The 14,930-nt window shown below is 43.4% G+C and overlaps 1 protein-coding gene across 13 annotated transcripts in view; it reads right to left on the bottom strand.

Moving 5' to 3' along the window:
- ndst3 (N-deacetylase/N-sulfotransferase (heparan glucosaminyl) 3) overlaps positions 1-14,930 on the bottom strand; it is a 989,735-nt gene that overhangs the window by 17,205 nt on the left and 957,600 nt on the right. For all 13 annotated transcript variants that reach the window (XM_048537072.2, XM_059646033.1, XM_048537017.2 and 10 more), the window contains 3 exons: positions 11,174-11,356; positions 9,917-10,013; positions 2,504-2,627 (listed from right to left, as the gene is read on the bottom strand). In XM_048537072.2, the coding sequence (XP_048393029.1) occupies positions 2,504-2,627; positions 9,917-10,013; positions 11,174-11,356 (404 nt within the window). The remainder of the gene's footprint in view (positions 1-2,503; positions 2,628-9,916; positions 10,014-11,173; positions 11,357-14,930) is intronic.

The following is a 14,930-nucleotide window of genomic DNA, read 5'->3' as shown; positions in this document are numbered from 1 at the left end:
TCGGAGTGGATCTTGGAGTATTCAGAAAGTACCCTCTGGGAATGAACTTTTTAAATTGTGTCTGCATCAGTTCTTAGACCCAGTAGGAATTGAAAATTCAGCCCAAAATGTCTAAAACTGAACTCAGTATTGCAAATTCAAAAATCGTGCTAAAGCACCATGAATAGGCTTTAAGGACATTGAGTGGATTTAGTTTCCAAAAGTTCTATGTCAAATAAAAAGAAGTTTTCTAAAATTACACACTATGAATTTCTGTCTCATTTTAATGAAGTTGTTTTTGTATCTCTCACAGATCGAATATCCTTATTCAACAATTCCACTCTAAGAAGTTGCATAGTTTGAAGAGGATATCTCACACATGACACTGTCTGAGATGGACTTTCTCTGGAACCAGGCTGGCCATTTCAAGACCAGCAATGCATCTATCTCCCAGAGTATTGTGTGGTGTATGGTCACCTCTGTGTAAGAAAGGACAGCTGGACATGGAAAGCAGCACAACTAATATTACAAGGGTGAATTAAAAAGAAAATTGTTAATGGGATGTGGGCAGGACACCATTTATTGGTCTTCCCTGATTGTCCTTGAAAGTCCATTGTGAACTGCAGCAATCCACGGTGGGGATAGGTATACACGTTGCTGTTAGAAAAAGTCTTCCAAGATTTTGACCCAGTGACAGTGAAGGAACAGTGATAAATTTTCAAGTTTGGATGGTGTGCTACTTGGAGGGGATTTTGCAGGTGGCAATGTTTCCATGTATTTGGTCCCACAGGTTTCAAAGCCGATGTTGAAAGAGTTGTTGACACTTGCTGCAGTGCAGAGATGGCATAGTCTGGGAATATTTATCTTTGAGATGAGCGGGAGTACAGAAAATGTTAGCTCAACATTCCAGACTCTTAAGGGAATTTAATGGTTCAAAACCTAATGATGTGTGTAAATTGCTGCAAATCGTAGAGCTGGGGAGACAGACTTGAGACTTGAAAAGGAATGATGATCATCCAGTTCGCATTTAGATATTTTACACAGAAGTCTTGAATGCACAGAATGGACTTGTGTAGATATACAGTGGAGACAGGTAGATCAATATAGTATACTAGGAGGCTATTTGGCCTATTGAACTGATCTGAATTTTTGGATGACTGTTCAGTACAGTATGTTGGCTGATCTTCTCATGCTCACAACAAAATGGTGGGCATAATTTTGAGTCACTTGCCTTCTCATATCAAGCACTATGTCATAGTTATCCAGGCGGATGCCTCCTGTTAACTGGTAACAAATCGAGTGGAGTTATGTGCATGAATGCTACCTAAACAACAGCAATCTGGATTATCTTTTTGAGGAGCTGAAGGGCAGCTCTTCACAAAAAGTATTCCAAACTTTCCTTCTATGATCCTCTTTGTCTCCATCAGCCATGGAACTCGTTGAAACTAGTACACTGCACCCAGTTTAATTCTAAAAAGCTAATTGTAGTGCTTATATTCAAACTTGTAAATGAAAAGAGTCTCACGATACTAGGCAGGCAAGAGCATCAGGCAGCTGTTCAAAATATGTCTGTCTTTTTTGTCAGAGTCCATGAAGCAGTAAAACAAACTACCTCATTTTGAAACAACAACCACCCGACTATGGCTAAGCAACTGAAGTAACAATTGATCCTTGGCATTGGGTCATTTCAGGGAGCACTAATAAGATTTCAAAGAATGGGCCTTTGAAAGCTCTTCATTTATGTGATCAGTTTGGCGGAATGCACACACAGCTCTTAAATCAGGTGATTTAAGTGGATTCTAGCTCCATTCCAGAAATCTGAGAACCTTGGCAGATACTACAGCGTGGTACTGAAGGTCTGTTACTTTGGAAAAGGTGCCATATTTTGGATGTGGCGGTATAACAAAGCCCCATCTGCCCTCTTACATGGTTGAGAAAGATTCCATGGCATTATACAAAGAGGATCGGGTGAATACTGCCGCTTGTGGAAACTTGCAAGTTAAAATTTGGCTCCTGATTTCCCTATATTGATACAATGACCACACTTCAAGAATAACAATGTCATAAACTTTGGTATATTCTGAGAGCATAAATGGCACTTTATAAATGCAAGTTCTTTCTTTGTGTTTCTGTATTTCTGCTAATTGAAATTTATGCTAAATTTCATAAAACCCTATTGGTTAATTGGTTTGCTGATCTATAGTGCTTTCCCAGTTACATTCAAAAACTGATTGTGTAAGGTAATCACAGTCAGAAACTGTTACATTACTGGTCTAAGACAATAGATATTGGCATGCCAATACATTTGCTTTGCTGCCTAGCTGCTTAGTTTAATTGCAGAAATCAATGATATTAAATGTGGCTTTCAAATTAATCTGCAACTTTAAGAACATTTCTATTACCTTTGTAGTATTCATACTTTCAAATCTAGTAATTAGTTTTTCCCCATGTTATGAATATTGGATTCCCAACTTTGATAAACATATTCTTGTTTACAGAGAATACCCATTGCTTGACCTCTTACCAATCAATTCCTTTGTGATAGGCATTCCCATTGAAGAACTGCACTTCTTCAAAGGTCTTTGGATTGGGGAAATTACTGGTGATGGCTGGATGCATAATTAGGAACAAGTACAAGGCTGTGGTGCCTGAGAACAGAAAATACGAAAAAGTTATTGATGTGTTTGTGTAGACGTTTTGACCCTTCTATGCTTGTGATTTTGTTCGAACTCCTTTCTCATAATAGTTAATTCTTGAAGGTACTGTAACAACACTGTAGTGTGCAATGCTAGATTATTTAATTAGAACACAGTGGTTAAGGACTATTAGCATGAGTCAATTATCAGCATTTTTACTGCACGCATGGGAGAACAGCATAAAACAGTTCCTGGTGACTAATTAAAATACACAATAATTTTCAATTTTAGGCTGCCATAGATATTACTAATATAGTTGACACATTGAAATAAATGGCTTTTAATAGATATTTGGGCTTGAAAAACAGCTGCAAAATTAAATAATAATCTACATTCATTATAGACAATACTACTAACTAAATAACTTACGTTGTGTATAACACTGTTGCCTCTTCCTAGGTCCTTCAGCCTTAAATGTAAGAATTTTAACAGCCTTCTATTGTAATTAAAAGCTTTCAATATAATGTAATACACAAAACAATGATAAATGAATTGCAGGGCACTGAAAAATAAATACAAATATTCCTGGGTAGTGGACCAGAATTGTCAACAGTAGAGAACAACCTCCAATTGAACAGAACATACAATTAATGAGAAATAAACACACAACCTTAATGGAAAATGAGTTTTTCATTATCACAAGATTAATCTCAAAAAAAAACAAACTGTCTTATCAAACATGACAGACTGTTCTAACTGAAACTACTTTGCAGGAAATTTGTGAGAAATTGACAAGTTCAGATCAACAGTCACATAAAAGATTCTATTTTCCACTGACATCAACCAAACAATTCCCAGTATCAGTAGGAAGGTACTTTGACACCAATAAGCAGGTATTGGTGATTGCAAAATGCAACACTTGACTGCTACATGGGAAAAGTACTGGTGGGGGGCCAGCTGAACACTGAAGTTATCTGCAAACCAATCTTTTTCAAACAAGGGATTTCATTACGGCAGCTTCTAATACTGATACGGTCTCAGTGTTATGCAGGAAAATACTTTTGTAGCGTATTTACCCAACCACCTGGCCTCAGTATCCCCCCTCATGTTAAAGTTACCCTGAGTCTTTCCAAGTCCTGTTTGTTTTTATATATTATCTTGTCCCTCCACTTTAACACTGCTGCTCCGTCCTTGGACTCAAGAAGATATTGTACTAGAGATGGCCATATAGCAAAATGCCTAAAATGAAGGGTGAGCTTGATGAAGCTGCATACCCTATACTGAGATTGAATATCTGGGATTTTGATGTGGAATTGCACACGTTCCACCACTGCTTTGGGCTTCATTGACTTTTGTGCAAAAATTCCCAATAAACTCAATCTTAGAAGTACAGATATAATTCTGCTGAGACTCATAATTGCTTCAACTCAAATGATCTTCAGATAAAGTTCATGAGGCAAATTTGCTTAGAGCCTCTCCCACTCATCCATGGGAATATTGATGGGATAAGCACAGAAATACTGGAAAAAGAACAGACTTTAGAATCCACAGAATCCCTACAGAGTGGAGCCAGGCCATTTTGGCCCAACAAGTTCACACCGACCCTCCGAAGAGCATCCCACCCAGACTCCCCATATCACATCCCTGTATCCCTGCATTCCCTATGGTCACTCCACCTAACCTACACATCTTTAGAGTGTGGGAAGGAACCAGAGCACCTGGAGGAAACCTACACAGACACAGGGAGAATGTGCAAACACTACACAGAGGGGCTGAACCACAGTGTTGCCCAAACTTTTCTTTCTGGTATTTCTGCAGTGCTCTGACCCCACTTGTAAAAACTTATCCTCATTGCAGCATTTAAGGTTCCTTAATTCTTGAAACATCTTAGGAAGGGAAAATAGCAAGTTGTGCCACAGTTTTATTAACTGTTATGACCCTGTTGGGAAAAATGTAAACTACAATAAACAAATGTAGCAGATTGCCCCCAAAGATGAAATTACCAAGAGGGTTTCACGTATTTCAACTTTTAATTTAAGACAATTCTGAATCAACATTCATTAAACATGAACTGCAGGCAGACAACATTTTAAATAAAGAAATCTCACTTTAGATATTTGATACAAGATATGCCTTTCACAACCTAAGCATTTGTATCACTTTGCACACAAATATGGCACTATGTAGCTATAGGGTTCAATAACATGCTATTCTTTATTCATGCACTCTAAGATCAGAGTTCCACTCAATTATAACACTCACTTTTGAGTTTAAGTCAAGGCAGTTCAGAGAATGCAATTTTCCAGAATTTGTTTTCACGTACCAACTAATAATACCTGAGATCATAAATTAGTCCATTCTACTGGATTTAGATTTTTTTTAGCCAATGCATTATACCTACAAGAGCTCCTGACTCCTTTTGCATAAAACATAAAAACTGACCTCTCCCTGAGAGTGAGAGATAATGGGAACTGCAGATGGTGGAGAATCCAAGATAATAAAATGTGAGGCTGGATGAACACAGCAGGCCAAGCAGCATCTCAGGAGCACAAAAGCTGACGTTTCGGGCCTGGACCCTTCATCAGAGAGGGGGATGGGGAGAGGGAACTGGAATAAATAGGGAGAGAGGGGGAGGCGGACCGAAGATGGAGAGTAAAGAAGATAGGTGGAGAGAGTATAGGTGGGGAGGTAGAGAGGGGATAGGTCAGTCCAGGGAAGACGGACAGGTCAAGGAGGTGGGATGAGGTTAGTAGGTAGATGGGGGTGCGGCTTGGGGTGGGAGGAAGGGATGGGTGAGAGGAAGAACCGGTTAGGGAGGCAGAGACAGGTTGGACTGGTTTTGGGATGCAGTGGGTGGGGGAGAAGAGCTGGGCTGGTTGTGTGGTGCAGTGGGGGGAGGGGACGAACTGGGCTGGTTTAGGGATGCAGTGGGGGAAGGGGAGATTTTGAAACTGGTGAATTCCACATTGATACCATTAGGCAACTCTCCATCTTACTCTCCATCTTCGGTCCGCCTCCCCCTCTCTCCCTATTTATTCCAGTTCCCTCTCCCCATCCCCCTCTCTGATGAAGGGTCCAGGCCCAAAACGTCAGCTTTTGTGCTCCTGAGATGCTGCTTGGCCTGCTATGTTCATCCAGCCTCACATTTTATTATCTTGGATTCTCCAGCATCTGCAGTTCCCATTATCTCTGATACTATTTTAACCTCACTGCGAAGCCTCTTCCAGGGATGCCTAACCTGAAGAAGTTACCCTCCTCCCTCCGGACCAACCTCAGGGAATCTCTCTCCCATTGCAACTCTCTTGTAATCTCTTCGGCCTTGAAACTGCTCGACCATGTCCTGAAGCAAACCAGGTACCACAGCCACATCACCTTCCTCAGCACCTGCCTACGGAACCGGATCATCCCCAAGGGACTACAGTCTACATTTCAGCCTTCCCAATTTGCTTCAGAAGCGTTTCTCCCTGCGAGTCCTGAAACAGACACTTGCAGCCATGCGCCGGCACCTCCAGGCACTGCAATCCAGCCTGCCCCAGCTCAGAGCCTCCCTCTCCCAGACCTGCAAAGGACCTCTGCTGTTTTTTATCCTCCGCAGGATCCACAGACTGAACACCCAGTTTCACTCAGCTTTACTGGACACCAAAAATCGTAAGTACAACCAACTCACTGGCCCCTGCCACCCACTAGAGGATTCCTGCGCCTCCCAAATCCCGACTCTGTCCCTGCCCCTCCCCCACCATGCACCCGCCGCCATTGACCATGAGGACACGGCCGGAGACCCCACCGATGACGTCACATCCGCCTCCGCCGGCCACAGAACTTCCGGAACCGCTGCTGCAGTCACCACCTCCACGTCCAGGTACAACACCTCACACACCACCCTCACCGCAGCTGCTGCCGCCCACCCCGATCCTCCAACCGCCGACGGAACCCCGCCCACGGCCGACACCGACGGAACCCCGCCCATGGCCGGCGGAACCCCGCCCATGGCCAACGCCGGCGGAACTCCGCCCACGGCCGACGCCGACAGAACCCCACCCACGGCCGACGGAACCCCGCCCACAGCCGACGGAACCCCGCCCACGGCCGACGACCTCATCGCTCCGCCCACAACCTCCACAGCCAGCAACCCCAGAGAAGACAGCCACACTGAGCCCTGCCGCATCCTCACCATCCCCCCAGACCTCCCACTGACTGAGGACGAACGGTCAGTCCTTAGTAAGGGGCTCATCTTTGTTCCCCTACAACCACACATCAACGAATACCAGTCACGGTTGGACATAGAGCAGTTTTTCCGCCGTCTTCGCCTGCATGCCTACTTCTTCAACCGGGAACCCAACCCTCCTTCCACTGACCCCTTCACCCGCTTCCAACACAAGTCCTCCTCCTGGACACCACCCCCAGGCCTCCTACCCTCCCTCGACCTCTTCATCTCCAACTGCCGTCGAGACATTAACCGCCTCAACCTCTCCACCCCTCCCACCCACTCCAACCTCTCCCCTGCAGAACGGGAAGACCTCCGCTCCCTCCGCTCCAACCCCAACCTCACCATCAAACCCGCAGACAAGGGTGGCGCAGTGGTAGTATGGCGCACTGACCTCTACATCGCCGAGGCCAGACGCCAACTCTCCGACACCACCTCCTACCGCCCCCTCGATCATGACCCCACACCCGAGTACCAAACCATCATCTCCAACACCATTCACGACCTCATCACCTCAGGGGACCTCCCACCCACAGCCTCCAACCTCATTGTTCCCCAACCCCGCACGGCCCGTTTCTATCTCCTTCCCAAAATCCACAAACCTGCCTGCCCTGGTCGACCCATCGTCTCAGCCTGCTCCTGCCCCACCGAACTCATCTCCACCTATCTGGACTCCATTTTCTCCCCTTTGGTCCAGGAACTCCCCACTTACGTCCGTGACACCACCCACGCCCTCCACCTCCTCCAGGACTTCCAATTCCCTGGCCCCCAACACCTCATATTCACCATGGACGTCCAGTCCCTATACACCTGCATTCCACATGCAGATGGCCTCAAGGCCCTCCGCTTCTTCCTGTCCCGCAGGCCCGACCAGTCCCCCTCCACCGACACTCTCATCCACCTAGCTGAGCTCGTCCTCACCCTCAACAACTTCTCTTTTGACTCCTCCCACTTCCTACAGACTAAGGGGGTGGCCATGGGCACCCGCATGGGCCCCAGCTATGCCTGCCTCTTTGTAGGTTACGTGGAACAGTCCCTCTTCCGCACCTACACAGGCCCCAAACCCCACCTCTTCCTCCGGTACATTGATGACTGTATCGGCGCCGCCTCTTGCTCCCCAGAGGAGCTCGAACAGTTCATCCACTTCACCAACACCTTCCACCCCAACCTTCAGTTCACCTGGGCCATCTCCAGCACATCCCTCACCTTCCTGGACCTCTCAGTCTCCATCTCAGGCAACCAGCTTGTAACTGATGTCCATTTCAAGCCCACCGACTCCCACAGCTACCTAGAATACACCTCCTCCCACCCACCCTCCTGCAAAAATTCCATGCCCTATTCCCAATTCCTCCGCCTCTGCCGCATCTGCTCCCACGATAAGACATTCCACTCCCGCACATCCGGAATGCCCAAGTTCTTAAGGACCGCAACTTTCCCCCCACAGTGATCGAGAACGCCCTTGACCGCGTCTCCCATATTTCCCGCAACACATCCCTCACACCCCGCCCCCGCCACAACCGCTCTAAGAGGATCCCCCTCGTTCTCACACACCACCCTACCAACCTCCGGATACAACGCATCATCCTCCGACATTTTAGCCATTTACAATCCTTACCCCACCACCCAAGACATTTTTCCATCCCCACCCCTGTCTGCTTTCCGGAGAGACCACTCTCTCCGTGACTCCCTTGTTCGCTCCACACTGCCCTCCAACCCCACCACACCCGGCACCTTCCCCTGCAACCGCAGGAAATGCTACACTTGCCCCCACACCTCCTCCCTCACCCCTATCCCAGGCCCCAAGATGACATTCCATATTAAGCAGAGGTTCACCTGCACATCTGCCAATGTGGTATACTGCATCCACTGTACCCGATGCGGCTTCCTCTACATTGGGGAAACCAAGCGGAGGCTTGCAGACCGCTTTGCAGAACACCTCCGCTCAGTTCGCAACAAACAACTGCACCTCCCAGTCGCAAGCCATTTCCACTCCCCCTCCCATTCTCTAGATGACATGTCCATCATGGGCCTCCTGCACTGCCACAATGATGCCACCCGCAGGTTGCAGGAACAGCAACTCATATTCCCCCTGGGAACCCTGCAGCCTAATGGTATCAATGTGGACTTCACCAGTTTCAAAATCTCCCCTTCCCCTACTGCATCCCTAAACCAGCCCAGTTCGTCCCCTCCCCCCACTGCACCACACAACCAGCCCACCTCTTCCCCCCCCCCCCACCCACTGCATCCCAAAACCAGTCCAACCTGTCTCTGCCTCCCTAACCGGTTCTTCCTCTCACCCATCCCTTCCTCCCACCCCAAGCCGCACCCCCAGCTACCTACTAACCTCATCCCACCTCCTTGACCTGTCCGTCTTCCCTGGACTGACCTATCCCCTCTCTACCTCCGCACCTATACTCTCTCCACCTATCTTCTTTACTCTCCATCTTCGGTCCGCCTCCCCCTCTCTCCCTATTTATTTCAGTTCCCTCTCCCCATCCCCCTCTCTGATGAAGGGTCCAGGCCCGAAACGTCAGCTTTTGTGCTCCTGAGATGCTGCTTGGCCTGCTGTGTTCATCCAGCCTCACATTTGATTATCTCCCTGAGAGTGATCTGCTTCTGCGTCTGTCCAGAAGACTCTGTGTTCCTCTTCCTACTTTGGTATGTGTTTTCTTTGTGTCTGTATCTCCTTAGCAATTGCTTTCACCCTCAACTTGTCTGATGTAGCTTTCCTTTGTGTCTGCCAGCCACTTGGCTTCTTTCTTGACTATCTTACTGTTGGTAATGCTTCCAGGTGAACAGTCTTCCAGTCATGCAAACCAATATTTCTTATAACCCAAGAAAATTGGAATGATCCGTGTACTCTTAAAAATAATTACACATTTCACATGAAAAAATACATATAAACATTCCTTACTCTAATGTTTCCAGGTCAAAGGCTATCACATAAAATAAATTATTTCAGGCCTATATATTTTATATTACCAGCAAATGTATTGTTCGAACATGATTAATGGAGCAGTTCACATAAATAGCTATTCATCATGCAACCTATTTGGATAGCATGGGCAAGCCTTCATACCTTGAGATAAAAGCTCACCTGTTTTCTGGGGTCCAATAACCAGAAATTTTGGTAAACGATCACAGGTTTTCTCTTTAGACCAAATGTCCTTATGTCGTTTATCATCACATGGATTCTGCCAGAAAAGAGGAAAATTCAGCACAGTGTTAAACCAGTAGAATTCCTTGCAGAAAAAAAGTTAGCTTTGTCTTTATAGAGATAGACATGGAAAACCAAATGATTTTGCAGGTAAGTCAGTATAATGGAAGAAAGGCTGAGTGTGCGCTTTAGAGGTTGCATGGAAATTAGTCTGTACAAATAGAAAAGAGTTTCTAGTTTAAATTATGACACTGTTGAAAAACTGCAGAAAATATTCAAATCTTGCCCGCCTAGAGTTTGTGGGTGGCTTGAATCTTAATGGCAAAGAATGGTACAACAGAAAGAAAGATCCTATACATCACTACTGAATGTTTCCCATGCAACTAAATGCACAGCAATCATTGCTCATTACAGGAAGAGAAAGGTATTACAAAGAAAATGCAATGTTTTGAGATAATTTGAAGAGATGAGGTTCTATATAAATGGGAGTTTGAAAATACAGGTTTAAATGACTTGGCAATTTGGATGCACATCTGTGGCCCAGGTCTCTTAAAAAAATACAAATTTTCCTTATTGCAAGCACCTCCCTTCCATTTGGAAGCCAATTTACACCACCTGATGTTCTGTACTGAAAATTAAATATAATTTCAAATAAGTAACCACTTTCTGATACTATTCACATTCACAACAATACAGACATTGTTTTCATAATGGGATTGCATCTATGTAGTCAGGACATGCCAAAGACACTTTGCTGGTCATGTTTCCAGTATTTTTTTGAAAGGCACACTTTCAAAAGCAAATGAACATCTCAACTTTCCAATGATTCAGATTTACTTGGAATCAGAATTTAGCTTTAGCTCTGATTCCTGCCAAACTGCTACTGTGTCAATTACACTTTTTATTATTAATGCCAGAGTTCTTCATTTCACTTATGGATTAAAGAAAAAGATCAGGGGAAAATATAATAATTAGTAAGATTAGTGGGAGTTTGTTCTAGCTGTGCTTTTGGTTGCTTCCAGCTATGAAAATTGGTCCAGATTCTTTACACAGGTAGAGTCACTAACAGGGTGAAGAGAACCCTTGTGTAAGGAGAGAGTTGTATGCAGAGTGGAGGTGGAGAATGGAGTGAGTCATTGTGAGACTATTATCTGCAGCGCTAGTAGCACACTTGATTCTAGAAAATTGGAAACATACCTGCCAGAGTGGGTCCTTTTGTTCTGGAAAGAGTTCAAAGTACTTGTGCGCCAACTGTACAGGAGGCATGGTTTGCAGCTTCAGATTGGTCCAGCAGTGGACAAAATTAGCCAAATTCACAAACGTATAGAGTCCCAGTCTATCATTTCCATAGTTGGATAAATGTGTCATAAATATGCTGATCTGAAAGAAAACGAGAAACAAATTTCATTAATGGAGCTACTTAATTACAGTGAAATAATTAAAGAACCCCTTAATTAAAGAGACTTCATTTACAATCTAGTGGTCAAACTAACCCTTTGTTTTCCCCTGTGGATCATATAGCTTCATAAGTAAAACTTTCTGATCTCGTTGCTTAAAGACAAGGACTAGTTTTGGATTAAGGTTTCAGGTGTAATAGATGCCCATTGACCCTATCAATCAAGTTGCCTGAATTGATTAACAAGCTGGATATTTATTTCTGTGCAACATCACATTTTCATTTCTTAATGGAAAGCGACAAACTATTTCAATTAAAAACAAAATAGAAATGCTGTAGAAACACAGCAGGCCCGTCATTACTCGTAGAAAGTAAGATGAGTTAGCATTTAGTACTAACTTGATGTCACATACATACATACAGACTTGTTAATCTACTGTGGCTTTACAACAATTTCTAATTATATTTGTATTGCCCCTTTACTGTCATGAAATGTCCCCAGGCATTTCACAGGAGTGATTCACCAGGGAAAAGACAACAACTGCAGCAGTCAGCTGTAAGATATTTATAAAATGGGGTTTAAACTCGAGCAGATGAAGTGACAAGATATAACAACAGATGGAGGAGTTAGATACAAGGGGAGAGGGGCAAGATGGGTTTCAGATAAGGTTTGCAATTACAAGCGAAAGATTTAACCCATGATTTCAGGCTTCTATCTGCCCCTTCCAGTCAAACAACGGTATTCTCTCATCTCCAAGATTTTTAAAACTAATAAACAAAAACTGAAAGATAAGAAAAACACAGCTAGAGAACAGCCATAAAAGTCTATAGACTGCCTAACAGTAGCTATACAGTCAGGCAGAGAGAAAATAAATCAGGATATAGGCATGAAAGAAGGCAGTACATTTATAATGAGCGAATTTAATCTTCATGTAAATTGCATAAATCAAACTAGAAGGGGTTGTTAGATGTAGAGTGCATTTGGGAGAGTTTCGTAGAACTATATCAAATGGTTCCAGCCAGAGACCAGACTGTTTTGGATTCAGTGATGTGTAAAGAGTACATGTAATAAATGATCGCAGAGTAAAATAAAATCCCTAAGGGATCAATGGCCATAACATTGTAGAATCTGACATTTAGTTTGAGTTCAGAAACTTGGATCAGACCCAATTGTGCCAAACTTAAATAAGGTTACTTACAAATGTTTGAGGCTGGAGGAGACAGATAAAGGAGTTTAGAAGCGAAGGTAGTCAAGAAGCAACGGCAGATGTTTAAGAAAATAGTCATGACTCACAACAAGTATTTAGCACACTGAAGGGAAGGGAGACTCTAAGAAGGGAATAGACCAATCATGGTTAAGCAAGGAAGTAAAGGATAAAATTGAAAGCCAAGTTCACACAATGTGACAAAAGTTAGTCGTAAACGAGATAATTGGGGAAGTTTTAAAAAACAACAAAAGATGACCAAAAAATAACAAAGTGAAAATAAACTTTAAGGGTCATCTTGCAGGTAATATCAAGACAGGGAGTAAGAGGTTCTATAAATATATAGAAAAGAAGAGACAGAACACAGGACCGTTAGAGAATGAGGCTGGGAAATAATAATTGGCAACCAGAAAATAGGAGGAGCTGAATAAACACTTTGCATCAATCTTCACAGTAGAAGATACTAATAGCGTTCCAAAATTACCAAATCATCAAGGGGAAAAATGTGGGCAGGAAATAAATATAATTAATATGACCAGAGAAAGTGTGTTAGGAGAACTAATGGAGCTAAAGACCTATTAGACCCCTGGTTAGATTGGAATTCACGACATTAAAGGAAGTAACCACACTTTGATTCTGAAAAGTCCTGGAAGCTTGAAAATCTCCCAATGTAAAACACATTTAAAAAGTGAAAGAGACTAAAATCAGGTGACTATAGAGAGGTGAGCATAATATTTGTGGTTGTGAGCATGTTAGAGTGTCTTATTAAGTATGTAATAGCAGGTATTTAAAATACACAAAAATAGAGTCAGCATGGTTTCATGAATGGAAAATCAGGCCTGACGAATTTATTAGAATTCTTTTGAAGAGGTTGAAAAGCAGGATAGATAAATGGGAAGCAGTGAATGCAAAATATTTGGATTTTCAAAAGCTACTCCATAATGTACCACACTGCAGACTACTTAATAGCATGACAGCCCCATGTTGTTAGAATTATAAAATTAGCACGTATGGAGGATTGAAGAATTAAGAGAAGACAAAATTGGTATAAAGGAGATGGGGGGGATGGGGAAGCAGCCATTTGCAAGTGCCAGAGGAATCAATGCTGGGGCCACAATTATTTACAATATATATTAATGACTTGGTTGTGGCAAGTGAAACCATTACAGCCAGGTTGGTGGATGACACAAATAAAAGGTGGGAAGTGAGTGGTGAGGATCACTTAAAAAGTCCATGGAGAGAAACAGGCAGATTAATTGAACAGGCCAAAACTTAGCGGACAAGGCACAGTTTGAGAAAATATCAGGTTTGCATTTTGGCAGGAAGAAGAGAGGTGAACTGGAACAACGGGTAATTTTTGGATCAGGGAATGGTGTTAAATTATTTCATATGAATCCCAACCCTAAGTCAAAAAGAAACAAAGTAATGTGGATGTTGGAAATCAGAAAACAAAACTGAAATTGCCACAAAAATTCAGCGGGTCCTGCAGCTTCTTCAGAACTCTGAAACAATTTCTGTTTTTATTCCCAACCCTAAGCCTCTTTCCTAGCTGTTTAGAAATTCAAGCGCTATCATGAGGCTACAAGCCTCAGATGTAACTACCATTTTCGATGCAACCATGGCCTGCTGAATATTTCAGGCCCTCTGTAAATCTGGACTCAGTACCTGCTGCCAGCCCCCAGGAATAGAGATGTGCCCAACCTTTCCAGTCTCCGTCTGTCCTGAGATGCCTCTAATCTTCCCATTAGTTTTCCTAATGCCCCCATTCCTCCTGTCCCTTCTTTCTCTTCTCTACTCACGAACTCTGGCCTGGCACTGAAGGTTAATCCTATCACACAATTAAGTCAGTCTCTCAATCTGACTGGCTGCAGCTTGAAAACAGCAATATAAATGCCAATCAGATCAACAACAAATCTGTTCTCCTGAGCTCAAAGCAGTTCAGTTTCCTACTGCTTCCTCTTTAGCTCCAAGTTAATATCAAGTACATTCGTTCTGTTTCTATGTGGGTGGTACCTGAGTATTTCCAGCATGACAGATAGACAACACAGAACAAACCAACTTGCTGGAAAGGTCCAGCCCAAAATAGCTATCAATTCAAAAGGCATCTGTAATATGTACAAATGAAATAAACAGCTCCTTTCACTCTGTTGCTCTGCTGAACCAAGAAGCAATTTTAACTGATCTCAGAACATCTGGTTTGTGAAACCACATCACAATGTTTAGACATTATTAAGCTTAATTTAAATAGGAATGACAACTCTGTGTATTTAGTCTTAATGCATAGGCAGTTTGAAAATGTGTTTGCATTGTTTTTACCAGACCAGATCATAGATGTTGACTTTTGTACATATAC

This window comes from Stegostoma tigrinum, chromosome 1, assembly GCF_030684315.1.
Source record: "Stegostoma tigrinum isolate sSteTig4 chromosome 1, sSteTig4.hap1, whole genome shotgun sequence".
NCBI lineage: Eukaryota > Metazoa > Chordata > Chondrichthyes > Orectolobiformes > Stegostomatidae > Stegostoma > Stegostoma tigrinum.
The sequence above is the reverse complement of the archived record's forward strand: the minus strand, read 5'-3'. Positions and strand labels throughout refer to the sequence as shown.